General features: G+C 45.4%; 1 protein-coding gene across 1 annotated transcript in view; it reads right to left on the bottom strand.

Moving 5' to 3' along the window:
• The window catches only part of PIK3C2G (phosphatidylinositol-4-phosphate 3-kinase catalytic subunit type 2 gamma), a 372,292-nt gene that overhangs the window by 286,496 nt on the left and 58,104 nt on the right, over window positions 1-27,692 (bottom strand). The window contains 2 exon segments of the mRNA XM_059726204.1: window positions 14,731-14,794; window positions 19,620-19,690. Coding sequence (XP_059582187.1) covers window positions 14,731-14,794; window positions 19,620-19,690 — 135 coding nt within the window.

Below are 27,692 nucleotides of genomic sequence, written 5' to 3'. Positions count from 1 at the left end.
CTGCTGTCCTCCCCTGATAAATTTGTAGGCAGCCACAAGGTCACCCCTCAGCCATCTTTTGTATAGGCTGAAGAGATCCAGATCTCTCAACCTCTCCGCGTAGGGTCTTTCACGGAGACCACTAATCATGCGGGTGGCCCTCCTCTGAACCCTTTTCAGATCCTCCGTGTCCCTCTTGAAGTGCGGCGCCCAAAACTGGACACAGTACTCCAACTGTGGCCTGACTAGTGCTGCATAGAGGGGGAGCATCACCTCCTTTGATCTGTTGGTCATGCATCTGCTAATACACAACAAGGTGCAATTGGCTTTGTTGATGGCCTCGTTGCACTGCTGGCTCATGTTCATTTTGGAGTCAACTATGACTCCAAGATCTCTCTCAGCTTCTGAGATGCTGAGGAGGACATCCCCCAACCAGTAGGTGTGCTGGGGATTCCTCCTTCCTAGATGGAATACCTTACATTTATCTTTGTTGAATTGCATCCTATTATGTTCAGCCCATTGATCCAACCTGTCCAGGTCAGCCTGTAACTGCTCCCTGCCCTCTGGTGTATTAACTTTGCCCCATAATTTGGTATCATCTGTAAACTTGCTCAACACACCCTCATCCAAATCACTGGTGAAGATATTAAATAATACCGGCCCAAGGACCAAACCCTGTGGGACCCCACTGCTCACCTCCTTCCAGGTTGAAAATGACCCATCCACCACCACTCTCTGGGTGCGGTCCCTAAGCCAGTTAGCCACCCACCTGACTTGTAGGCATCCACTCCACAGCCTGTTAGCTTCCGTATGTAAATAGGATGTGAAACTGTGTCAAAGGCCTTCCTAAAATCCAGGGAGATGACATTGGCCTCCGCTCCTGTGTCAAGGCAGTGTGTGACTTGGTCATAAAGGGCTATAAGGTTTGTCAGGCAGGATCTACCTGTGATGAACCCATGCTGGTTTCCATTCAGCATCATTTCCTCTCCTGGGCTTTCACAAATATGCTCTTTGATGATTTTTTCTAGTATTTTCCATGGGATAGAGGTAAGACTGACTGGCCTAAAGTTACCCGTCTCCTCCCTTCTCCCTTTCTTAAAAATGGGCACCACATTGGCCTTTTTCCAGTCATCGGGGACCTGTCCAGAGCACCATGAGAGCTCAAACAGCAGTGCCAGTGGCTCAGCAATGACACTGGCCAATTCCTTCAGCACCCGTGAATGGAGGTCATCTGGGCCGGCTGACTTGTACCCATCCAGTCCTTCCAAGTGCTCTTTAACTAAGTCAGCACTAACCTTTGGTGGTCTGGTGCCTTTTGGACATCTGTCTATGTCCAAGATAGGATTGTGTTTGTCAGTATTAAGGAATACTGAAGCGAAGATCTCATTGAAGAGCTCTGCCTTTTTGTCTGCATCAACCACCAACTGACCTGATTTGTTCTGCAGGGGCCCTATGCTACTCTGTGCCTTCTTTTTGCTCACTACATATCTGTGGAAGGACTTTTTATTGTCCTTGATTGTTGTAGCCAGCCTAAGCTCCAGTCCTGCCTTGGCCTCCCTAACTGAATCCCTGGAATAGCGTGCCAGGGTGATGTATACCTCCTTGATGGCTGTCCCCTGCTTCCACTGCCTATATCTCTCTAACTTTGCCCCCAGTCTTTTCTGAAGCTCCCTGTTCAGCCAAGGGGGCTTTTTAATCCCCTTAGCCCCTTTCCTGCATAAGGGGATAGACTTCTTTTGTGCTACAAGGATCACTCCCTTGAGAAACTTCCAACCCTCTTGGACCCCCATTAGCCCAATGCTCTTAAGTTCAGCCACCTAACTAACTAGGTTCCTAAGTGTAGTAAAGTTGGCCCTTCTGAAGTCTAAAACTCTAGCATCACTGGATATTTTTGTCACCCTTCGCTGGATAGTGAACTCTACCAAGTGTTGATCACTATAACCCAGGTTACTGTGTACCCACAGGTCCCCCATGAAATCATCCCCTATTGCTAGGGCCAGATCTAGCAGGGTGCTACCCCTAGCGGGACTGGACACCATCTGGGTTAGGTGGAGGTCCTGCACACAGTGCAAGAACCTCCTTGAGCGACTTGTTTTGGCCGCCTGTTCCTCCCAGCTGATATCTGGGTAATTTAGGTTCCCCATGACCTATGTGCTTTTCCTAATCCCCACCACCCTGACCCAGCTATTTTTGGCCCTCAGACCTCCTGCCCTGGACAGATGACCTCCCATCCCTCCTCCCCCCCCCACCACAGCTCCCTCCTCGCAGACTTGCTAAACTCCTCCCCCAACCCAGACTTACTTAAAACAGGTTCCTGGTGAGGGTCCCAGCACCAGCAAACATATACACAAGCCAAACTCAATCTACGATCACATGGCTTTAAGTAATTTATGCGATCATAGATCAAGTACTGCAAATACATGCATGTACCTGAAGAGACTCATTTTTCTATAGCTATGTTAAGTTTTTCCTCTAAAATTCCAAAAAATCTGGAGAAATTCCTCCAAAACATCCTTCAAAAGTTTCATTAGCATGTTTATTTATGGTAAATATTTAAAAGCTAATGAAACTTTTGAAGGATGTTTTGGTGTTTAAATTATTTATATAATTAAGAATATTTCTCCTGTGTGGACTCTGACTCCTTTATTAAACATTTAAAGCTTCTTTACATGTAAATGGTAAGTTTATGACACATTTAAAGATTAAATGAATGTCATAAGCTAACTTGAGTAACTGGAACAGATAATATTCAATTATTTAACTGTCTATGATGGACAGCCCAGCCTGAAGAAGGAGAACATTGGGAACCTGAAAGCCATGGGGAGGCCAGCACAACAGAACAGGTAAGGAACAAGAAGGTAAGAAACAATGGGCCCCATGGGACTGGGAGCGGGGGGGCAGCAAAGGCACCAGTCGCAGGGCTCAAGTGCCTATATACTAATGCTAGGAGCATGGGGAACAAGCAGGATGAACTAGCGCTCCTGCTTGCACTAAACACCTATGGCTTAGTGGGGCTAACAGAGACCTGGTGGGATTCATCCCATGACTGGGCGGTACATATTGAGGGCTATAGATTGTATAGAAAGGACAGGTCGGGGAAGAAGGGGGGGGGGGGTTGCACTTTATGTCAGTGAGCAATACACATCAACCCTCATCAAGACAGAATCCGAGGTTGAGGAAGTAGAAGGATTGTGGGTTAGGCTACATGGGGGGCAAGGAGAAAGGGATTTGGTGGTAGGGGTCTGTTACAGACCCCCACACCAAGGGGAAGAAATAGATGCGGGGCTCCTGAGGCAACTCTCAGAGACCATAAAAGCTAAAGAGGCGGTAGTCATGGGGGACCTAAACTACCCGGACATCTGCTGGGAGACGCAGACAGCAAGGTCCCATCGCTCACGCAGGTTTCTAACTTGTGTACAGGACCTCCACCTGACACAGGAGGTGCATGGTCCCACTAGGGGGAATGCCATACTGGATCTGGTATTGGCAACAGGGGATGACATGATAGGGGACCTCCAGATCGGTAGCTATCTGGGAGACAGTGATCACCTTATAATAGAATTCAACATAAGACGGCGAGTGGGTAAGGTAACTAGTAGGGTGAAAGTGCTAGACTTTAGGAAAGCTGATCTCATTGCACTCAGGCGATTAGTCAAGGAAGCACTGCAGAGTAGGAGTTTTGATGGGATGGGTGCCCAAGAAGGGTGGCTGTGCCTAAAGGAAATGATCCTTTGAGCACAAAGCAAGACGATCCCCGAGCGAGGCAAAAGAGGGAAAGGGGCCAGGAGGCTTCCATGGCTGACCAGAGAAATCCAGGGCAGCCTAAGAGCCAAAAGGGGAGCACATAAAAAGTGGAAACAGGGTGAGATCACCAAAGATGAATATACCTCCTCTGCTCGTGCTTGTAGGGTGGCAGTTAGGCGGGCCAAAGCTACCATGGAGCCGAGGATGGCAACCCAAGTAAAGGACAACAAGAAATTGTTTTTTAGATATATTGGGAGTAAAAGGAAGGCCCAGGGAGGAATAGGACCCCTGCTAAATGGGCAGAAGCAATTGGTGACAGACAGGGGGGACAAGGCTAAACTCCTCAACGAGTTCTTTGCCTCAGTGTTCCTAAGCGAGGGGCACGACAAGTCTCTCACTGGGGTTGTAGGGAGGCAGCAGCAAGGCGCCAGACTAACATGCGTAGATCCTGAGGTGGCGCAGAGTCACTTGGAAGAACTGGATGCCTTTAAGTCGGCAGGCCCGGATGGGCTCCATCTGAGGGTGCTGAAGGCACTGGCCGACGTCATTGCAGAGCCACTGGCGGGAATATTCGAATGCTCGTGGCGCACGGGCCAAGTCCCGGAGGACTGGAAAAGGGCTAACGTGGTCCCCATTTTCAAAAAGGGGAGGAAGGAGGACCCGGGCAACTATAGGCCGGTCAGTCTCACCTCCATCCTTGGTAAAGTCTTTGAAAAAATTATCAAGGCTCACATTTGTGAGAGCCCGGCAGGACAAATTATGCTGAGGGGAAACCAGCATGGGTTTGTGGCGGGCAGATCGTGCCTGACCAACCTAGTCTCTTTCTATGACCAGGTTACAAAACGCCTGGACACAGGAGGAGGGGTGGATGTCGTATACTTGGACTCCAGGAAGGCCTTCGATACGGTATCCCACCCCATACTGGTGAACAAGTTAAGAGGCTGTGATGTGGATGACTGTACAGTCCGGTGGGTGGCGAATTGGCTAGAGGGTCGCACCCAAAGAGTCATGGTAGATGGGTCGGTCTCGACCTGGAAGGGTGTGGGCAGTGGGGTCCCGCAGGGTTCGGTCCTTGGACCGATACTCTTTAATGTCTTCATCAGCGACTTGAACGTGGGAGTGAAATGTACTCTGTCCAAGTTTGCAGATGACACAAAGCTATGTGGAGAAGTGGACACGCCGGAGGGCAGGGAACAGCTGCAGGCAGACCTGGATAGGCTGGACAAGTGGGCAGAAAACAACAGGATGCAGTTCAACAAGGAGAAATGCAAAGTGCTGCACCTAGGGAGGAAAAATGTCCAGCACACCTACAGCCTAGGGAATGACCTGCTGGGTGGCACAGAGGTGGAAAGGGATCTTGGAGTCCTAGTGGACTCCAAGTTGAACATGAGCCAGCAGTGTGACGAAGCCATCAGAAAAGCCAATGGCACTTTATTGTGCATCAGCAGATGCATGACAAATAGGTCCAGGGAGGTGATACTTCCCCTCTATAGGGCGTTGGTCAGACCGCAGTTGGAGTACTGCGTGCAATTCTGGGCGCCACACTTCAAGAAGGATGCGGATAACCTGGAGAGGGTACAGCGAAGGGCAACTCGTATGGTCAAGGGCCTGCAGACCAAGCCCTACGAGGAGAGACTAGAGAAACTGGACCTTTTCAGCCTCCGCAAGAGAAGGTTGAGAGGCGACCTTGTGGCTGCCTATAAGTTCATCACGGGGGCACAGAAGGGAATTGGTGAGGATTTATTCACCAAGGCGCCCCCGGGGGTTACAAGAAACAATGGCCACAAGCTAGCAGAGAGCAGATTTAGACTGGACATAAGGAAGAACTTCTTCACAGTTCGAGTGGCCAAGGTCTGGAACGGGCTCCCAAGGGAGGTGGTGCTCTCCCCTACCCTGGGGGTCTTCAAGAGGAGGTTAGATGAGTATCTAGCTGGGGTCATCTAGACCCAGCACTCTTTCCTGCTTATGCAGGGGGTCGGACTTGATGATCTATTGAGGTCCCTTCCGACCCTAACATCTATGAATCTATGAATCTATGGTTCCATAGATTTCAACTCATTTTTCCTGCACCAACTATTTTTCATTTTGCAATAGCAGTAACTGCTGCCTAGCCTGTAAGGCATATAGAGTAGCAAGGAATGAAATTTGATTACAGATGTCATAAGCAGTCATGAATTTATAAATCTCAAAGTTTTTCAATGGATGACTATTATTTGGGGATTGGGAGGTATGGGTAGGTGAATAGGTCCACAAATGGCTTCAATTTATTGAAGATCCATACCATGGCCTGGTTAAACCAAAGCTAGAGGAGACAAAAAGGTCCGAATTCAGAAAAGCACTTAAACATGCAGTTAAATCCCACTGGCATAAACTCAAGCATATACTTAAATATTTTTTTCCGTATATACAGTAAAATCTTTGTTATCCAGCATTTAACTAACCCAGATACTCTATTAACCAGAATTTCAGTGGCAGGATGCATGCTGTAGTGTTAAGTATACTGTACTTTTAAATGATCTAGGTGCCACTATTGGGTGTAACTTTAGTGTACTGTACTGTACATCACTGCCTCAGGATTTCCCTTCACTCCAGTGCTGCTTTACTACTACTTGATTGGTGAAAGTACCTGTACACTATTTTATTCTGTATACAGTATGTTATACTGTAATGTATTGTACACTAATTCTTTGAGAATTTGCACTACAAGTACGGCACGGTCTTCCTTGCTAGGTATACTCTCAGATAACCAGAATTTTTACATGGATTTGGCTTGTGACTGAACGTTAAGCACGTTATGCAATGAATTGGGGTCTAAGTGCAAGGTGGTAATTCCACTTCATAGATCCAAGGCAGGAATCCACAGATGAAAAGCAAATTACAGTAGCAGCTCTCTTTCCCCTGCCACTTCCCACACTTTTGGCAGGCCCTGGGATTTTCCTATTTTCCCACTACAAGATATGAGTACCTGTTATTGAAATGAATGATTCATATCTTTTTCATGGAGTGTGGGGACTGTGCATAGTACTTTTAAGTGTTTTTAAACTGATTCAATCAGATTTATTTGGGAAAAAATTGAATTCAGATAACTCACAATTCCTTTTATTTATTTTTTTGCTTTCTCTCTCATACATTCATTAATTTATTTGCATTGGTCTAATCCCTTTAATGGGGTCACTTTAACTTCTAGGGATACATCTTGATTGGAGTGCCTACATGTGTATTTATGTATGCCTAAACTTAATGTGCCTTTCCTTACGGCTCTTTAAGGCTATTCAAGCATGCATCCACACAGGGATGCACTAACGTGCATTAAAGCACGTTGATTTTAGGTGTGAATAGCTAAGTTGTATTAGTGCACATGCAGATGTGCGAATGCATATTAATGTAGTGTGTCCATTGATGCACACTGCATTAATGTGCATTAGTGCATCTACACATGCGCTAATGCAACATAGCTATTCGCGCTTCACTTTGATACTTGCTTTATGCAGGTATCAAATTTAGGATCACATAGTCTTAAATCAGCATTTTAAAGGCACATTAAGGGCATGCACGTGTAGACACATGTGCTTAATATGATTTAAAATGGAGATTTTAGGCTAAGCCAATTTAAAAGGGGCACATGTAGACATGCCCAGTATTCCCTAATAGTCATGGTTCTGGGGGAAAAGGTGATAATTTGTTATCTGCTAACACACACATTAAAATTTAAACAACAGGCATGTAGGGTAAAGACTTCTAACTGCAGACTTAAACAGGGGTTTGTTTTTTCTCCCCATGTTTTGAGGTCATACCTCCTTTTTTAAGTTTAATATACTCTGTGTAACACTTAAATGTCACTACAACTACTCTGCAATCACTATAACAGCCTAAAATATTGCTCATGTTTTTCCTTTTTCTGCCTTTTCCTCCTTTACATTTCCCTTTTTCCATACCTTTCTCTTGCATACCCCCTAGAGGTTGGCAATCTTTGGCTTCCACTGGCCACAGTTTGCAACCTGGTCCTTCGCAATAGTCTGTAAATCTCCACTCTCCCTCTCCCCAGCAATTCCCTCAAAGAGCTCAAGCTGCCTGTTTACCCTCACTGCAGATTTTCATAGATTTCATAGACATTAGGGCTGGAAGGGACCTCAGAAGATCATCGAGTCCAGCCCCCTGCCCAAAGGGCAGGAAGTCAGCTGGGGTCATAGGATCCCAGCAAGATAAGCATCGAGTTTGCTCTTGAAGGTGTTCAATGTAGGCGCTTGAACCACCTCTGGTGGCAGGCTGTTCCAGACCTTGGGGGCTCAGACAGTAAAGAAATTCTTCCTTATGTCCAGCCTGAAACGGTCTTGTAGTAGTTTATGACCATTCGACCTAGTCGTCATCCCTTGGGGCGCTCTGGTGAACAAACGTTCTCCCAGATACTGGTGGTCACCCTTGATAAACTTATAGGTGGCCATCAGATCACCCCTGAGCCTACGCTTTTCCAGGCTAAAGAGCCCCAGGGCTCTCAGCCTGTCATCGTAGGGTCTGCTTCCCTGACCTCTGATCATGCACGTGGCTCTTCTCTGGACTCTCTCAAGCTTCTCCACATCCTTTTTGAATTTTGGAGCCCAAAACTGGACGCAGTACTCCAGCTGCGGCCTCACTAAGGCCAAGTACAAGGGGAGAATGACGTCCCGGGATTTGCTTAAGAAGCATCTATGGATTCAAGCCAGCATTTTGGTCGCTTTACTAGCCGCATCATCGCACTGCAGGCTCATGTTCATCTTGTGGTCAATGATGACCCCCAAGTCTCTTTCTTCCATAGTGCTAGCCAACATAGCAGTGCCGAGCCTATAAGGATGCTGCAGGTTTTTCTTCCCAAGGCGGAGAACCTTGCATTTATCAGCGTTGAACACCATCAGATTCTCGTCCGCCCACTTTCTGAGCCTGTCCAGGTCAGCCTGGGTCACCTGCCTGTCTTCTCGTGTGGATGTTTTCCCCAAAGTTTGGTGTCATCGGCGAACTTGGCCAGTCCGCTTCTGACTCCAGTGTCCACATCATTAATGAAGATGTTCATAGATTCATAGATGTTAGGGTCGGAAGGGACCTCAATAGATCATCGAGTCCGACCCCCTGCATAAGCAGGAAAGAGTGCTGGGTCTAGATGACCCCAGCTAGATACTCATCTAACCTCCTCTTGAAGACCCCCAGGGTAGGGGAGAGCACCACCTCCCTTGGGAGCCTGTTCCAGACCTTGGCCACTCGAACTGTGAAGAAGTTCTTCCTAATGTCCAGTCTAAATCTGCTCTCTGCTAGCTTGTGGCCATTGTTTCTTGTAACCCCCGGGGACACCTTGGTGAATAAATACTCACCAATTCCCTTCTGTGCCCCCGTGATGAACTTAAAGGCAGCCACAAGGTCGCCTCTCAACCTTCTCTTGTGGAGACTGAAAAGGTCCAGTTTCTCTAGTCTCTCCTCGTAGGGCTTGGTCTGCAGGCCCTTAACCATACAAGTGGCCCTTCTCTGGACTCTCTCCAGGTTATCCGCATCCTTCTTGAAGTGTGGTGCCCAGAATTGCACGCAGTACTCCAACTGCGGTCTGACCAGCGCCCGATAGAGGGGAAGTATCACCTCCTTGGACCTATTCGTCATGCATCTGCTGATGCACGATAAAGTGCCATTGGCTTTTTTGATGGCTTCGTCACACTGCCGACTCATGTTCATCTTGGAGTCCACTAGGACTCCAAGATCCCTTTCCACCTCTGTGCCACCCAGCAGGTCATTTCCTAGGCTGTAGGTGTGCTGGACATGTTTCCTCCCTAGGTGCAGCACTTTGCATTTCTCCTTGTTGAATGCATTCTGTTGTTTTCTGCCCACTTATCCAACCTGTCCAGGTCTGCCTGCAGCTGTTCCCTGCCCTCCGGCGTGTCCACTTCTCCCCATAACTTTGTGTCATCTGCAAACTTGGACAGAGTACATTTCACTCCCTCGTCCAAGTCACTGCTGAAGACATTAAAGAGTATCGGTCCAAGGACCGAGCCCTGCGGGACCCCACTGCCCACATCCTTCCAGGTCGAAACCAACCCATCTACCACAACTCTCTGGGTGCGACCCTCCAGCCAATTCGCCACCCACCGGACTGTGTAGTCATCCAAGTCACAGCCTCTTAACTTGTTCACCAGTATGGGGTGGGATACCGTATCGAAGGCCTTCCTGAAGTCTAAGTATACGACATCCACCCCTCCTCCTGTGTCCAGGCGTTTTGTAACCTGGTCATAAAAAGAGACTAGATTGGTCAGGCACGATCTGCCTGCCACGAACCCGTGCTGGTTTCCCCTCAGCATAATTTGCCCTGCCGGGCTCTCACAAATGTGAGCCTTGATAATTTTTTCAAAGACTTTGCCAAGGATGGAGGTGAGACTGACTGGCCTATAGTTGCCCGGGTCCTCCTTCCTCCCCTATTTGAAAATGGGGACCACGTTGGCCCTTTTCCAGTCGTCCGGGACTTGGCCCGTGCGCCATGAGCGTTCGAATATTCCTGCCAGTGGTTCTACAATGATGTCGGCCAGTGCCTTCAGCACCCTCGGATGGAGCTCATCCGGGCCTGCCGACTTAAAGGCATCCAGTTCTTCCAAGTGACTCTGCACCACCTCAGGATCTACGTATGGAAGTCTGGCGCCTTGCTGCTGCCTCTCTACAAGCCCAGTGAGAGACTTGTCGTGCCCCTCGCTTAGGAACACTGAGCAAAGAACTCATTCAGGAGTTCAGCCTTGTCCCCCCTGTCTGTCACCAATTGCTTCTGCCCATTTAGCAAGGGTCCTATTCCTCCCTGGGTCTTCCTTTTACTCCCTATATGTCTAAAAAACAATTTCTTGTTGTCTTTTACTTGGGTTGCCATCCTCAGCTCCATGGTAGCTTTGGCCCACCTAACTGCCTCCCTACAAGCACGAGCAGAGGAGGTATATTTGTCTTTGGTGATCTCTCCCTGTTTCCACTTTTTATGTGCTCCCCTTTTGGCCCTTAGGCTGCCCTGGATTTCTGTGGTCAGCCAGGGAAGCCTCCTGGTCCCTTTCCCTCTTTTGCCTCGCTCTGGGATCGTCTTGCTTTGTGCCCGAAGGAGCGTTTCCTTTAGGCACAGCCACCCTTCTTGGGCTCCCATCCCTTCAAAAATCCTACTCTGCAGTGCGTCCTTGACTAATCGCCTGAGTTCATTGAGATCAGCTTTCCTAAAGTCTAGCACTTTCACCCTACTAGTTACCTTACCCACTCGACGTCTTATGGTGAATTCTATTATTAGGTGATCACTGTCCCCCAGATGGCTACTGATCTGGAGGTCCCCTACCATGTCATCCCCTGTTGCCAATACCAGATCCAGTATGGCATTCCCCCTAGTGGGACCGTGTACCTCCTTGTTGAACAGTATGGGTCCAAGGACAGAGCCTTGGGGGACCCCACTGGTCACAGGACACCACGATGAGTGACTTCCATCAATTACTACCCTCTGGGTCCGACCCTGGAGCCAATTTTCCAGCCAGTGGATCGTGGAGGACCCAAGGCGACAACTGGCCAGTTTCTCCAAGAGACGATCATGGGACACCAGATCGAAGGCTTTTTTGAAGTCAAGATATATGACATCAATCTCTTCTCCCTTGTCCAGGTGATAGGTCACCTGGTCATAGAAGGAAATGAGATTGGTCAAGCAAGACCTACCCACAACAAACCTGTGCTGGCTATCCCTTAAGATGTTGGCGTTGGCCAGTCCATTAAGGATGGCCTCTTTAATAAACTTTTCTAAGATCGTCCCCAGGATAGAAGTCAGGCTAATGGGCCTATAGTTTGCTGGATCCACTTTCCTCCTTTTCTTGAAGATAGGCACCACGTTGGCCTTCTTCCAGTCTTCGGGCACTACACCAGAGCACCAAGAGTTTTCAAAGATCCATGCTAGAGGCTGGGCTATGATGCTCGCCAGCTCCTTGAGTACCCTGGGGTGAAGATTGTCAGGGCCGGCTGACTTGAAGGTATCCAGCTTCTCAAGATGTTCCTTCACGAAGTCAGCATTAATGGAGGGCAGGGGATCACCCTCACCCGGACTTCCCGGCCCTGTAGCGGGCACGAGCGTCCCATGGGACTGATGAAAGACCGACTCAAAGTACCTATTTAATAGGTTGGCTTTTTCCTGGGCATCAGTTGTCAGTTACCCCATCTGGTTCAGCAGGGGTCCAATGTTGCCCCTGCTTTTCCTTCGGCTCCCCACATATCTGAAAAAGGACTTTTTATTGTCCTTGATGCTCAAAGCTAGTTGGAGTTCAGTTGCAGCCTTGGCTTTCCTGGTCTGCTCCCTACAGGACCGGACCAGTGCAGAATAATCCTCCTTGGAGGTGACTCCCATCTTCCATCCTTTGTAGGCCTTTCTTTTTAGCCTCAGGAGGTCTGCTAGGTCCCTGGAGAGCCAGGGGGGCTGCTGTGCCCTCCTGCTGCCTTTCCTCCGAGATGGAATAGACTTAGTTTGTGCTTTGAGGATCGCTCCCTTGAGGAGCAACCACTCTTCTTGAACTCCCTTCTCTCCGTGGTCATGGTCCCTTAGGGCCTCACTGACAAGCCTCCTGAGCTTGTCCAAGTCAGCTTTCCTGAAGTCAAGGACTTCTGTGTTGCTGACTGACTTGCCAGCTTTTCGGCGGATGGTGAAGGTGATCAGCTCGTGGTCACTGTCACCCAGCTTCCCATCGATCACTAGGTCGCCGACTAGGTCATCCCCAGTAGCCAGTACCAAGGCGAGCAGCGCTTTGCCTCTCATTGGCCCATAGGCTTCTTGAGTCAGGTAGAGATATGTGGATCCTTTGCAGCAAGGGTAAGTGTAGCTATGAAAGTAACTGGTAGGCTCCAAAAGGTATTGGCCGCTCTGCAGGGCTACGCGCTTCCCATCCCCAGTGCTGCCCTGTGTCACTCAAGCCATATGCAATCTCTTTGAAGACTACAAGTGGCCCATGGGTTGTAGGTTGCCAACCCCTGTCCCAGATCTCTGTCACATACTGACACGGGGTGCGACTATTCCAGGTTAAATACCATTTAGATAAATGACTAGGGAATGGCCAGACTAGACTTTGCAATGATAACTATTTAAGTTTACTGATTGCTAGTCAACTCAAGGTAAAAATATCTTTAGTAAAGGCAAATTGGAGGGAGCTCCGTACATCTGCAACACTGTGCAGTGCTAATTGAAAGACATAGACTGTGAGGTATAGCTGGGGTTTTTTTTTTTCTTCTTTTTAAAACCAAAGTTCTGCATAGAATCATAGAAAATTAGGGTTGGAAGGGACCTCAGGAGGTCATCTAGTCCAACCCCCTGCTCCAAGCAGGACGCCTGGTATGGCTCTTTCAATTCTAAGCTGTTATGCTTTAGGTCCCAGTGCTTTAGATGTAGATGATTAACTGTATTTCATGGAAGTACACTTCATAAAGAAATGTACTTTCCAATGCAGTTTCAGCATTGGGTTTTGGCAAAAATGGGAATGAACTTGATCTGTATAGCTGAGTCTGTTGACATATTCCAGAGCCAGAAGTTTACTCATAAGGCTGCTCTGAACACATTCTCAACACCCATGCTTGAGTCTTCAGTTTTTAACAGACTTATGCAGTAACTTGCTGCTCTGGAGCATCTCAGGAAACCCAGGTAGGTAGAGTATACTCGGGTTACTTGGGGTTACTCCCCAAGGCATTTTACTGATGAAGTATCCAGAGGACCTGATTTGGGATCCCTGAACCTTGACATGCATAGGCATGTGCCCAGCTTTTTAAAATAAGTAGTTCTCCTACATTTAAAAGGGACTGCTCATGGTTAAGCAAATGCCTCTGTGATTTCAAATTCAGGGCCTTAGCTTGATACTGCCATCACATTAGGTGCTGCGTGGCTGATCTATGTCCCATGATCATCAAAGCTGAGAATTCCATTTTTGGATGTACATTAAACATATCTATCTGTGTTAAAATGTGTTCTATGCTGCAATGGCATACCTGGCATATTTTTATAGGTTCTACACCAGAAATGTATTAATAATTTTCACATAAATGTAGACTTTTTTGTAGAATGTTTTAGCTGTTTTCTTGGAATGCAAAATAGAAATATCCACTGCTCAAAAATATCCTGAAACAGTAAAACTAGGGGAGAGGGAAGCAGGTGGAGAGAAGTCTCCTAAAACACAGTGGAATATTACTAATTTACTGAAAATTAGTTCCTTATTTTAGCATATTTAGCTAAAATTCTACTGCATAAAACTGAACAGGCTCAAAGCTGCTGCATAAAGACTTTTTGTGATTCACCAAGGTGTTGCATTTCCTTTCTATTCCCCAATCATACATCAAAATGATGAATGAACCAGTTTAAACAAAAATAGAAATGAATGTGTGTCATTATTCCCAACTCAGCTCAAATCGTCCTTTGCCATCCTCATTCCCATCCAAATTATCTTTCAAATAAACACACACCTGCATTTGGGTTTAGGTAGGGCAGAGTTTAGGAATGGATGGACTAAAATGAAGATTTATTTGCAACACTTTCAGAGAAGTCCTGAAATTGTCAAGAGCAACCCCATGAGTCTTTCCATCTAAACCTGAGCCTTCAAACACTCAAGCTTATGCCAAAATTGATTCATGTGGGCAGCCCCATTAACAAATGCTTACATTAAAGCACATGTTTAAGAGTTTGCAGGATGGGAGCCTAATTCTGCAGACTTAAACAGTTGTATCCTTCACAGAAACAAGATGTAATCCTATTACTGTTGACCAAAAAAACCCCCAAAACCTTTCTTCCTTTTTAGTGTCCCCAAGCATAGGAAATATTTACCTTGGATGTTTTAAACTTGTAGCATTTTTTCCTAATTTAGAAGTTCATTTTTATTAACTGAATCTATACCCTTCTCAAATCAGATTAAACAGCTTTGATTAAAGAATCCCCATTAATTCATTTTGAGGCAGATTAACAATTACATACTTTTCACAGGTAAGCAAATGCTTTTCTGGTTAAACAGGCTGAAAAGGAAATACCTCATTTTGTAATAGCTGCTCCAGTTGATGCTCATATTTCATCGTTATTGCAACAAGGTTCTGCCTGGATATCAGGAGGGGGGAAGGGGGAAAAAGGGTAGGAAAAAAAAGAATCACCATCTATTTACCACCATATGAAAACAGAAAGGAGTTCACTCTCTTATCTTACACTTGATATATTGGAAATGGACTGACCAGGACTGAACAGTGAGGTAAAGCTCTGTAAACTGTCAACCAAACTAGACCACCAAGCTCAAACCAGGCAGACACACCACTCAGCAGAACTTGCAAATCCTCTCCTAAAACAATGAACTGGAAGAAAAAAGCTGGTGTGGTCCTAGCTGTGGAAACAGATGCAGCAGCATGCCCTATTTTTTTAAAATAGCTTTCTACATTCGCAAATCATAAACAAAGTGTAGGGAGCATTTAGTTCCCTCTCCTATTTTTGCATAGCCTTTTCAAGAGCCAGATGGGTAACTCATGCTAAGTAGGAATGCAGTGCATGTGTCTGGTTAAGACTGATGCCATTTTTCCTCTTTCTTACAGTTAAATTTCCCATCATGCTCTGTGTTAATGACCAATGCCCTTTTAATGGGATGGGAACGCCTTTCTCTCCCATCTCTAACTTCTAAAGATTATCTGACCACGTCTGCAGAACCAGGAATATGCACTGTTCCTTCAGCGTGTACATTGTATACTGTATATTGAATATCCATGGATCTGTTAATATCATCTTGTGTATACACACAGAATCATAAAATCATAGAAAATAAGGGCTAGAAGGGTCTCAAAAGATTATTGAGTCCAACCCCCCTGCTCTGGGCAGGAATACTGCTGAGATCAAATGATCCCAGCAAGGTGTCTACCCAATCTCCTCTTGAAAACTCCCAAGGTTGGGGGCTGCACCACCTCCTTGGGAAGCCTATTCCAGATTCTGGTCACCCTTTCCATAAAGAAGTTCTTCCTTACATCCAACCTGAAACCATCCTCTGACAGTTTATGGCCATTGCTCCTTATCCTCCCCTGGAGCAGCCTAATGACCAGTTTTTCTCCCAGCTCCCAATATTCACCCCTTACATACTTATAGACAGCCTCCAAGTCCCCTCTCAGTCTTATTAATCAGGGTATTAACATAGAGATTTCAATAATTGACGCAGAGTTTGGTTTTTTGTTTAGTTCTTTAAAAGTACAGCTATTTTATACCCAGTTGTGTTTTTAAAGGGAATAAAATGGAAGTTGCCATAATAAAATGTATGCATTATTATAATTACTATATATGAGATCATTAGAAACCTAGACCATCTTATTCTGGCAAGAATACCTATTAGTTCAGTTACATTTATTGCTAGAGTTTTTATAACGTGAGGTAAAAATGTGGGAGAACCACTCTTAGATGTTGGTTTGCCTTTCTGTGAGAATGTAGGTAGTTGCATGCTATACCTATTACAGCATTCAATTTTTAATTTCCTAGAAGCAGCATTTTTTCTGGAGTAATTCCATGTTTCCTCTTCAAAAGACCATTTTTCAATATGCTACGTATGGTTCTTAAAAAAAATCTTATCTAACTGCATGCATCAAGTCTGTCATTATGTCACATTTAAGGACAACTTGATGTTGAAGGTTATGGGCCAAGTTCAGCCCTGGTGTAACAGGTTTCAATTCTACTGACATTCAGGGTTGCTTTTTTTTTTTTTTTTTTTTTTTTACTGTATGCAGGTCTTACAGTGTGGGGTATAAATGTAGGATCTTCTAGTGGATGTATGGATTTGCTTTATTACAGTTACATGCTTGCTTGTGAGAGCTATCTGTTGATTTATCGGGCTAAGATCCTAGCTTGTTTTTGTTACTTCACCCTGTGCAAGCTCATGACATCTTAAAAGGTTATGAGCCTTTTCTTTCTTGACCAACACATTCTCTGGGACAAAAGCAATACCTCTAATTATTATACTTCTGATTGTAGAAGGGTTAGGCATACTCAAGATAGCTTTGATCAAACTATCTCAGTTACTAATAGAAATTAAGACACAGTGCATGCGTCTACATGTGTGGCAGACTGTACAGTTGTTACTGTGCAGTCATTCAGTACTTGTTTAAGCTAGGACTAAATGATGGTGTAGTAAGTGGTGTTACTGCACAGTCCCGTCGCTGTACAGTTATTTTTAGCTGCTACTGCTCATTGGTATGGCGACGTGGTATCTCATGTAGACATGCTCAAGTGACTTGAACGTCATCATAGGCTGACTGCTCAAGTACACTCATGGTTCCAGCAAGGTTTATACAGACCATGCTGAAGCCCTTTTCACTGCATCTTTGCTACTAGCTGAGCTTAGATACAGCTGCATCATGCTGCAATAATACCTCCAATTGCAGGGCAGTCAGCCAAAGATATTGCTTTCATGATCTTGCTCCCTGATCATTGTGACAGGGCCATTGTGACAGGGCCAGCTGAACAGAAATTGTTACAAATGGGCAAGAATGGAAATTGAGAAATAATCAACATTAAATTGTAAGACTAAGGGCTCACCTTCACTACAGAATAACAGGATTTATGACACAAGGGCAGTTGGTAATTCAAATCCCATCCACTTACCACAACACTGTGATTATAGAGCCCTCATCCTTCACACACATTAGAGAAGACTGGAGGGCTGTACTAGTGGGGCAACAATAAAGATTAGACAGTTCTGTGGTAAACCATGTTACAACCCACCTGGTGGCTATACATCTTTCTCTCAGTCTAGACACTTAACTTGGGCTGGTTTAGGAGGGGTATAAACTACAGGCTAAATTAGCATATTATACAGTGCTGCTAACATAATCATGGTTATATCAACTATGGTTTTGTCATGTAGGCACTCTCAAATGAGCTAGGTTAACTCAAGAGCCACTAACATGAGTTATTTATCTTTGAGTTAACTATGTAGTAGAGCTATAGCCTGAAAGGTCTCTGCTAAATCTCCTTTTAGTACAGAGTGTGTGAAAATCTATTTACTGATGAGTGGCTAAAGAGCAAGTTCAGGGAAAATACAAAGAGGGAGGGGAATTGCAGTATTATTTTAAAAAGGGCTGCTGATGTTTATTATTTTTTATTTCTATAGTGCTTAAGGGATTCTACTCAGAAATCCATTGTGTTAGTTGGTAAACATACATGGGGTGTGTGTGTGTGTGAAAATACTGTCCCTGTCTCTGGACACTTATAATCTAAGAATAAAACAAGAGACAACAGATGGTGGAGCAGAAGGATGCAATGAGACAGTTGCTTGTTCTTCTGTTTCATTATTCTTTTCTAATGCCGGGAGTTAGGTCGTTCTAAATAGCACTGCAGTCAGCATCCCACAGGATGAGGGAGAAGGGGTGGGTAAATAGAGTTCATATCTCGAGTGTTTTTGACATTTAGCAAGAGACCTTGTTTTTTGCAAATGTGGCAGAAGGAAGAAATAATCAATTGATTATATGGGTAACACAAATATTGAGATGCATAGGAAGCACCTTTCACCATATGTTATAATGCAAAAATTCTTTGACAATGAAGAAGGCCAGAAACTTTATATGACAAGAAACAAATAATTGGATAAATAATGAAAATGATCTGGGGCAGAAGTTCAATAAACCAATTTAACCTTAATTAGTTCAAGTCTGATACTACATCCACCCAGGTTGATCTTAAACTGGTTTCAGCCATTTTGAAAGCAGTTTATGTTCATTGACCTTCTGTTGTGTTACAGATTTGAACTGGTTTCTGATCACTTATACCAATATATGTGTAATGTCTGCCCCTAGCCAATAGGCTTACTTATGTTTTGGTTGGCATGAAGGATGCAACTCCATTATATCAAGGAGAAAAACAAATTTGGGGAGAGCTCTAAGAAACTAAGGGTGAAGTTACACTTTACATTTGCACTTGTCCTTGTTGAACCTTTTGAGATATCTTTGGCTCAATCCTCTATTTTAAGGGTGGACTGCACTTAGGATGGAACAATTCCAGGCACTGCCACAGGCTTAGGACCAATTGGCTAAGCAATAGCTCTGCAGAAAAGGACCTGGGGGTTATAGTGGACAATAAGCTTGATATGGGTCAACAGTGTGCCCTTGTTGTGAAGACTAACAGCATACTGGGATGCATTAGTAGGAGTGTTACCACCAGATTGAGGGGAGTGATTATTCTGCTCCATTCTGCACTGATGAGGCCACATCTGGAGTACTGTGTCCAGTTTTGGTCCCCCCTACTATAGAAAAGACAAGCTGAAGAGAGTCCAGAGAAGGGCAATGAAAATGGTTAGGAGGTTGGGGCACAGTGAAGAGAGGCTGAGGAAACTGGGCTTATTTAGTCTGCAGAAGAGAAGACAGAGGAAAGATTTGATAGACACGTTTAAGTACCTGAACAATGGTTCCAAAGAGGATGGAGCTAGACTGTTTTCAGTGGTGACAGATGACAGGATAAGGGGCAATGGTCTCAAGTTGCAGCGAAGGAGGTTTAGGTTGGATATTAGGAAAAACTCTCTCACTAGGAGGGTGGTAAAGCACTAGAATGGGTTACCTAGAGAGGTGGTGGAATTTCCATCCTTGGAGGTTTTTAAGTCCTGCCTCGACAAATCCCCAACTAGATCATTCCAGCCACAGTTGGTCCTGCTTTGAGCAGGGGGTTGGATTAGATGACCTCCTGAGGCCACTTCCAACCCTAATTTTCTATGCTTCTATATAGATTATTATTCATTTCTGACACATAAGGGAAGGGGTCATAAATAAAAACTGTTGCATTAATTCTGTTTCAATAGGTGCCATCTATGTATCCCCTTGGGCTCTGAAATTATGGTTCTAGAAGACATAGGTGCTGACTGCAAATAAACGCAGATATAACTGCAGCTGCTCCAATCTATTAATAGTCTTACCTGGATAGTTTCCAAATACATGGATATCCCAACAGCTGATTCAGATTAAACTGACTTTGGTCATCTTCATGCTGTAGGCAGAGGGACATGTGAAGTATTATAAAGCTGCTGGAATGAAATGTATCTAAACAGCACAAATATTATTGATGGTTCATAAAGTCAATAGGTTTTAAGAATAAACCTTCCACATTTTTTTTGTCTCTCCAGGGAGCAGGACAGTTCAGCATTGTCAGATTTTCCTCCTCTTCTTTTTTTCGTGCAAATGAAAACAAAGCAGTCAAATTAATATAATTTCACAAAGTATTTCAATTTTGATCAAACTATGTTTTTTTTCATGGAAAAGCTATCTCCCTGCTTTTATAACCAGCTCTACCCAACTTCTCACATGGAGGATTAAAATTTCTTCCCACCTTTTTAGTTATTTGAATTTCAGAAGTTTATTTGGGTGCAAACAAGCATTGAAATCACTTGACTCAGACTAGGCAGCTTATTTTAAGCTGCCTAAACCTGAGTCTGGTGTCAGGTTCTGCTGCCTGCAGGTGTTCACCTAGGCAGCTGGATGTGAATTGGGAGGGGAGGAGGAGAAGGGGGGCTGATGGGATATGGGGGGTTTGGTCTGGGAGTGTGTGTGTATGGTGGTGGTGGGGTGTTAAAACAACAGCATAGCCCTAGTGGCGGGGCTTTCCCAGCCCCAAGCCTGTGCTATGAACATGTGCAGGCATTCATTAGGCACAGTTAACCCATCTTAGTTCAGGTAAACCAAGGCCAACCTAAAGTTAATTCACCTCCTGAGATGAATTAATTTAGATCAGGCATTCCATTTTTTGGGTGATTTAAATTCTGGATTGTCTACATGGCTAGGCATTTAGATTGACATAACCTCGCTTAGATGGATCAAAATATAATGCTTGCATTTTCCCCTTTGTTATCTGTATTGCAGTAACACCAGTTGAGAATCTGGGCTCTGCTGGTCTAGGCATTGTACAAACAAGCAATAATGTCATGGTCCCTGTCCCTAAGAGCTTAGCCTCTCAATAAAGAAGAGCTGCAACAAAAATAGGAGACAAAAAGAGGGCAGCATGGAGAAAACAAATGTCCCCGAAAAAGGTTTCTTATAATTACTTCAAGCTCTCCCCCTTGTTCTCTCTTCTGAAGCGACAAAAATATCTGAGTTTCTTTCTGCAGTTTACTGAAGCTTGAACTTCACATTTCATTATACTGCAGCAACTAGGAGTGGAAGAGGCAAATCATTTAGATTTTTTTTTTTGTATTTAGGAGTGCAAATCAAAGTTTTCAGCTGGCTGAATCCCTGTAAACCAGGGGTGAGCAAAATATGGCCTGCAAAACAGATCCAGACAGCCAACTGATTGTATCCATGCCACAGCTACCCCTGCAGTGCTCCACATGGGGTTAAGGCCCACCCACTCCTGTCTGGGGGAGCTCATGCCATGTTCCTGCCCAGTGCCCATCAACAGTCCACCCCAGTCCTAGCCAGTGTGCACAGTTTCCCAGCATGCCTGCTCTTGCCACTGCTGCAGCTGTACAAGTGCTGTAAAGCTTCACCTGCCTCCAGCAGCTACTCCTCCTCCTCCTCCTGCAGTGCTGCTCCAGGCAGGGGCAAGCTGCAGCCTTGTGTGGTTACTTGTCCAGTGTGTGGGGCTCCAGCTCTAGCCCTGAGCCACCTTCCACCTGCTCTGCCTGCCTGATGCCATGAGTAGCCACCTGCAGATGGCTGAGTGGTTGGAAGGTGTCCAGGAGCTTCAGCTGGAGCCCCACCCACTGGAGTAGGAACTGCTCCGCTGCAGCGTCCCCCTCAACTGCAGCAGTGCAGCAGGGGCAGGAGGAGTCAAGTAGTACCTGGGCAACTGCAAGAACAGCCCCACTAGGAAGCTGCGTGTGCCGGCCAAGGCTGGGGTTGTCGGCAGTCATGGGGTGGGTGCAGGTAAGAGCAAGGTGAAGGCGGCCCTGGGTAGGAGTGGTTAGCAGCTGTGGGCCAGATGGGGGAGGGGGTTGGATTGCCCCTGCACTTGCACTGCCCAGGTGAGCTCTTCTGCATGTGCCCCCCCCCCCCCCCCCCCAGCTCCTGGGACCTAGTGCACATACAAGCCCCATCCACACACACGTACACCCAACCCCCACCTCCCACCACCACACACTATATGCAAGAATAAGACTATTTTGAGCTGTTATGTAATCACCTTTATATACACAACTAAAAAATGCCCCCATAAATCAGCACAAAAATATTTTTTGAAATTAAGAGTATGGTATAATCGATGTTTGATTTTTAGAGTGTAATTTTTTTTATTTTTTTTTTTATGTATAATTTGTTAAAATTATACCTTCTGAAAGATTTTGTGTGCGGCTCTCGACAGTTCACCAAAACTAATTAAGTGGCCCATCAACTGAAATAATTGCCCATCCCTGCTCTAAACTCTGGTGTTACTGTCTCATTAAAAAGTGCAAGAATTATTTAAGTTTGAGGAAGGCACACTGCCCTCCCCCACCCATTTCTGAGACCCATACATACTGTTCTTTCTTACAGAAACCATCATGAGGCTTGATAGTGACTTTAACTTCTACTTTAACACCCAATAATAAACCTTAGTTTACTGCTGCCACTTGCTAATATTTTGCTTACCTGTTTAGAATAGTGGAGCCTCTGAGCTACGTCTCCCTTCTCTTTATATTTCACTCCACCTTTGTTTCTTCATATCTTCAGAAGCTTTTAACTCCTTCCTTTCTACTAGGCATCTGCCTTCCCGCTCCTCCCCCCACCCCTTCCTCACTGCTGCTCATTCCATTGAGAAGTGAGGATCTGATCTCTGGCAGTGGTTGTGCTTCTGCAACACATACTGTAGCACTCCTGTCACTTGTCAGATCTTGAAATGCCCTGAGGTACACCACTTGCATACAATGAAGTACTGCTCCTGGGAAAGAAACTATGCAGAGCACTGCATGACTGCATTCTGCACCACTGTCAAGATACATACCATTCTGATATTCTCATTCTCTTCCAAAGTACAAGCTCCACAACTCTGAACCCAAGCAACAAGCAAGAGATCTTTCTAGTTCCTGCACCCATATTGTGGGTAACAGGAACATCCCTCCTCCCACCAAGCCAGCACCATTCTTAGACAGAGCAGCAGTCAAGCACCTGCACCTAAATTCTCAGTGGAGAACCAATGTTTTAAAAATAAGTTTTCCTCATAGGTGAGGAGCATGCACATTCTGCAAAGCCAGAATACACTTTAAAAACATCACTGTTTGCCTTTGTGTCATTGTACACTGCTTATAGATTCATAGACATTAGGGGCTAGAAGGGACTTCACAAGATCATCGAGTCCAGCCCTGCTGCCATAGGCAGGAAGTCTGCTGTGGTCAAATGACTCCCATAAGATAAGCATCCAAATGCCATTTGAGTGAGCCCAGAGTAGGTTCTTCCACCACCTCTGGGGGGAATCTGTTCCAGACCCTGGACACTCGGACCATAAAGAAGTTTTTCTTTATGTGCAGTTTAAATTGGCTTTCCAGAAGTTTGTGGCCATTAGACCTTGTTTTTCCTTGGGAAGCCCCGGTGAACAACTGTTCTTCCAGATCCTGGTGCACCCCTCACACTTATGTACTTATAGGCTGCCACTAAGTCCCCCCTGAGCCTTCTTTTCTGCAGGCTGAAGAGTCCCATGTCCCTCAGCTTCTCCTCAGGCTTGCTGTCTTGGCCTTTGATCATGTGGGTTGCTCTCTTCTGGACTCTTTCAAGCTTATCCATATCCTTCCTGAAGTGAGGGGCCCAAAACTGGACACAGTACTCCAGCTGCGGCCTCACTAAGGATGAGTAGAGTGGGAGGATGACATCCCTGGTTTTGCTTGAGATGCATCGGTAGATGCATGCCAATTTGGTTTGCTTTGCCAGCCATGGCATTGCATTGGTGGCTTATGTTCATCCTGTGGTCAATCAAGACACCCAAGTCTCCTTCAGTCATGGTGCTAGTGAGCGTAGCACTGCCGAGCCTAGAAGTATGTTGCTGTTTTTTCCCCACCAAGGTGGAGCACCCTGCACTTGTCTGCATTAAATGCCATCAGGTTTTGGTCCTCCCACTTTGCGAGCCCGTCCAGGTATCCCCTTCCTGTTCTCTAGTGTGACTGCCTTCCCCCATAGTTTAGTGTCATCCATGAACTTTGCCAGTCTGCATCTGATGCCTGAATCCAGATTGTTAATGAAAATGTTCAAGAGTACTGGCCCGAGTACTGAGCCCTGAGGAACACTACTAGTTACTTTGTGCCATGTTGATTTGCTCCCATCAAACAGTACTCTTTAGGTCTGACCCCAGAGCCAGTTCCCCAGTCATTGGACCATGAGATGGTTGAGGCCACAATTTTCCAGCTTAGCCATGAGGACATCATGGGTGACCAAGTCAAAGGCCTTCTTGAAATCCAGATATATGACATCAATCTTGTCTCCCTTGTCCAGGCAATGTGGCACCTGGTCATCGAAGGAGATGAGGTTGGTCAGGCAAGACCTTCCAGCAACAAAGCCATGTTGGCTGGCACTCAGAAAGATGCCTTCTGTTAGCCTGCTGCTGATGGAATCCTTGATAATTTTCTCCAGAATCTTTCCCTGTCTTGTGCCCTGTTGTGAGAGAAACTTACCAGAGTCAAGGGAGAGGCGGTGGGATGCCATGCCAACAGCTGATCATAGGAAAAGGATCAAAGGAAAAACCTGCGGTGGCTCCCGCGTCCACCTGGGCATGCTTTATAAAAACATGCTGAGGGCAATTGGCTGGGTGGGCAGCCAATGCCGACAGAAAAGACCCAGCCGGAAGGAAGCCGGGGGGACCGGAAACAGTGTCCCTGGCTGGCCCAGAGGAGCCAGAGAATCCAGACAATCCAGAGGAGGAGGCTTGGTGGCTCCCCTCGGAAGGGGAGCACAAAGGGAATGCTTGGCCAGCGAGGGCCCAAGGAGTCGCTGACAGACCCGGCGTGGACTAAGGCCAGCAGCTGCAGTGACTGGGATGCCAGTGAACACAATGAGGATGGGACCCTGACCCAAATGACAGGCAGCAGGTACCGAACTAGGGGGGTCAATGATGCATCAAGGGAGGCTGGAGCCCGGGTAGAGCCCGGCTCCACGTAAGCCGAAGAGCAAAAAGGGGCCGTGGAGAGCGCTCAGTATTAGCTTCACCAGTGGTGAACAACTGCAGCCCCTAAGGAACTGAGTGCTGGGGAGAATATTAGGCGGGGTGTAGGGGAGGTGGAGCCCTGAGAAGAGACAGTCGCGAGGAAGGCCAAGGGAAAATACCAGGGGGGCAGGACCAGACATCGTCCTCCTGATTGGAAACTACTTATCAAAGATGTGGCAGGTGAGACCCCTAGGGATCTGACCTGAGGCCACTCCAAATAGCCTGGCTGTGCAGCCCAAGAAGCCATGGCAAGGTTTGTGAAGAACCCAAACACATGACGCTCAGGAGAAAGGCACAGGAGGTTACACCTGTCTTGCAAGAAAAATCCTTCCCTGCACACCCCACATTAAAGCATTGGCAGGGCCCGATTTAGAGATAAAGTGACAGAGTCAGAGATCATAATCTGGTACCTGAATGCATCTAATAGCTGGATTACAAGAAATGGCTACCAAGTGGTATTAACGTTATATCCCTAGAGTAGGGATTGCTATGAAGCAGCATTCTCAAGGCTTTGAAATTCTGAAGGATTTTGCAGTTGTCTCTTCTGAAGAGAAAGCAAGTGCAATTCACACTAAAATAAAAGGTACTGTATGTACATGTTCCCGTACCAGGGATGGTGACTTTCTCAAAGCTATTCCAGCTTTATGAAGACCCTGAATGACTGTGAGGGGCCTAATCTTGCTACATGCAGAATGAATCGTGTGCTGCCAAACCCCAAGCATTCAAAAATGATGAGTCAGCTCATAAAAAACAAAACACTTAAGTGTAGCTTAATATTCCTGGAGTTTTTAAAATTTTAAACAACAATTTGTTGCACTTATTTTTTCCTGATTTTTAGGGTTCAGCCTTTAGGGGTCACATTTTTTACTTTTCTCCACAACAGTGAGAAGCAGAAACTTGTATAAAAAAATTAGATGAACATATTTTTATGTTTTCAAAAGGTGGAGTGTTTTTTAAAAATGTATCACAATATCCATAATTAAGTTATGAAATTTAACTCTACTCCTTCAAAACCTTTATTTCAATGAGACTGAGGGTTCACCCCAAGATTGAGAAGAAAGCTTATAACACACGATGGCATATAGTGTATGTCTGTCTCATTATGGTATCCACTGGGCCTGATTTTCTTGCTTACACTTCTGCTTGTAAGCAGAACCCTTTTCTTTTCCTGTTTGAGTCCATTATTGCAAGCATTCCCTGGAGTTAAAGGAAACCTTTAGTTACGCTACTTACGTTAGCTTTAGAGTTGTTAATTCTTCAGCTATTATTAGTAACAGAGGCCTGTAGCTCTCACATTTATGTCAGTTATCATAAAGGGGTGATCAATAATTCACTTCAACATATCTTAAAATGTCATCATCCAGCATGAAGCCAAGCTGCATGTTGTTAGTTTTAGTTCAGCAAATTATTTGACACAACAAATGTTCTCTAATATCCTGAGTGCTGCTAATTTATCTTCCAGGACTGTTCAGTGCTTGAAATATCACTGCTTGAAAGACTATTTTTTATTTGTTAGCAATAATTCTACCTCGTAATTGTAACTATTTTTGAACTGTTAAATGCCAAGAGCAACACATACACAGTATTCTTGGCCTACATAGTACATTACAGTATATTAAGCCTCATTTAGACCTGTCAGCCTAGAACAACAATAAAATAGGCTATGTGCACATTAATGGGACACAAAAGATTTTTGTTATAGTGCTTCAGGATTATTAGAGATTCTTATACCTAAGCAACATTTTTCACATTGGTTTGCTGTATCACTAAGTGTCTTAAAACACAAAGAAATTCCTTTTGTTAGGGAATGCCTCTTGTTAGGAAACAAGAAATATTTCTTATCACAAGATACCACTGACTTCATTTAATAGATTTCATAGACATTAGGGCTGGAAGGGACCTTGCAAGATCATGTGGTCCAGCCCCCCTGCCCAAGGGCAGGAAGTCAGCTTGGGTCAGAAGACCCCAGCAAGATAATCATCTAAACGCATCTTGAGTGTGCCCAGAGTAAGTGCTTGCACCACTCCTGGGGGGAGTCTATTCCAGACTCTGGAGACTTGGACGGTAAAGAAGTTCTTCATTATGTCCAATCTAAAATGGTCCTGCAGCAGTTTGTGACTGTTGGACCTTATTTTCCCTAGGGGAACAGATGTTCTTCTAGGTCCTCATGTACATCCCTAATATACTTATAGGCTGCCACCAAGTCTCCCCTGAGCTTATGCTTTTTCAACCTGAAGAGTCCCATGCCTCTCAGCCTCTCCTCATAAGGCCTGCTCTCTTGACCTCTTATCATGTGTGTGGCTCTCCTCTGGACTCTCTTGAGCTTCTCCATGTCCTTTTAAAGTGTGGAGCCCAGAACTGGATGCAGTAATCCAGCTGCGGCCTCACCAAGACCAAATAAAGTGGAAGAATGACATCTTGGGTCTTGTTTGAGATGCATTACTAGATGCAAGCCAGAGTTTTATTTGTTTGCCAGCTGTGGCATCACATTGGTGGCTAATATTCATCTTATGGTCAATCATGGCCCCCAAGTCTCTTTCAGACTTAGTGCTAGTGAGCGAAGCACTGGCGCTTCTATAGGTATGAGGTGTGAGATCTTGCATTACTCTCTGTTCAAAGTCATCAGGTTTGTATCTGTCCACTTTGCGAGCTTATCCAAGTTAGCCTGGATCCCCAGCCTATTCTCCAGTGTAACTGTGCTTCCCCAACTTAACTAGTTCATTTCTGACACCCAAATCCAGATCATTAATTAATATATTAAAGAGTACCGGTCTGAGTACTGAACCCTGAGGGACATCACTAGTCACCACATGCCATGCTGACTCAGTTCCATCAACAATCACACCCTGGGTTCGACCACTGAGCTACTTCCCAAGCCATCAGTCTGTAAGGC

Source organism: Alligator mississippiensis, chromosome 4 (genome assembly GCF_030867095.1).
Source record: "Alligator mississippiensis isolate rAllMis1 chromosome 4, rAllMis1, whole genome shotgun sequence".
In the NCBI taxonomy this organism is placed as follows: domain Eukaryota; kingdom Metazoa; phylum Chordata; order Crocodylia; family Alligatoridae; genus Alligator; species Alligator mississippiensis.
Note: the sequence above shows the minus strand (reverse complement) of the source record. Positions and strands in the feature narration are given on the sequence as shown.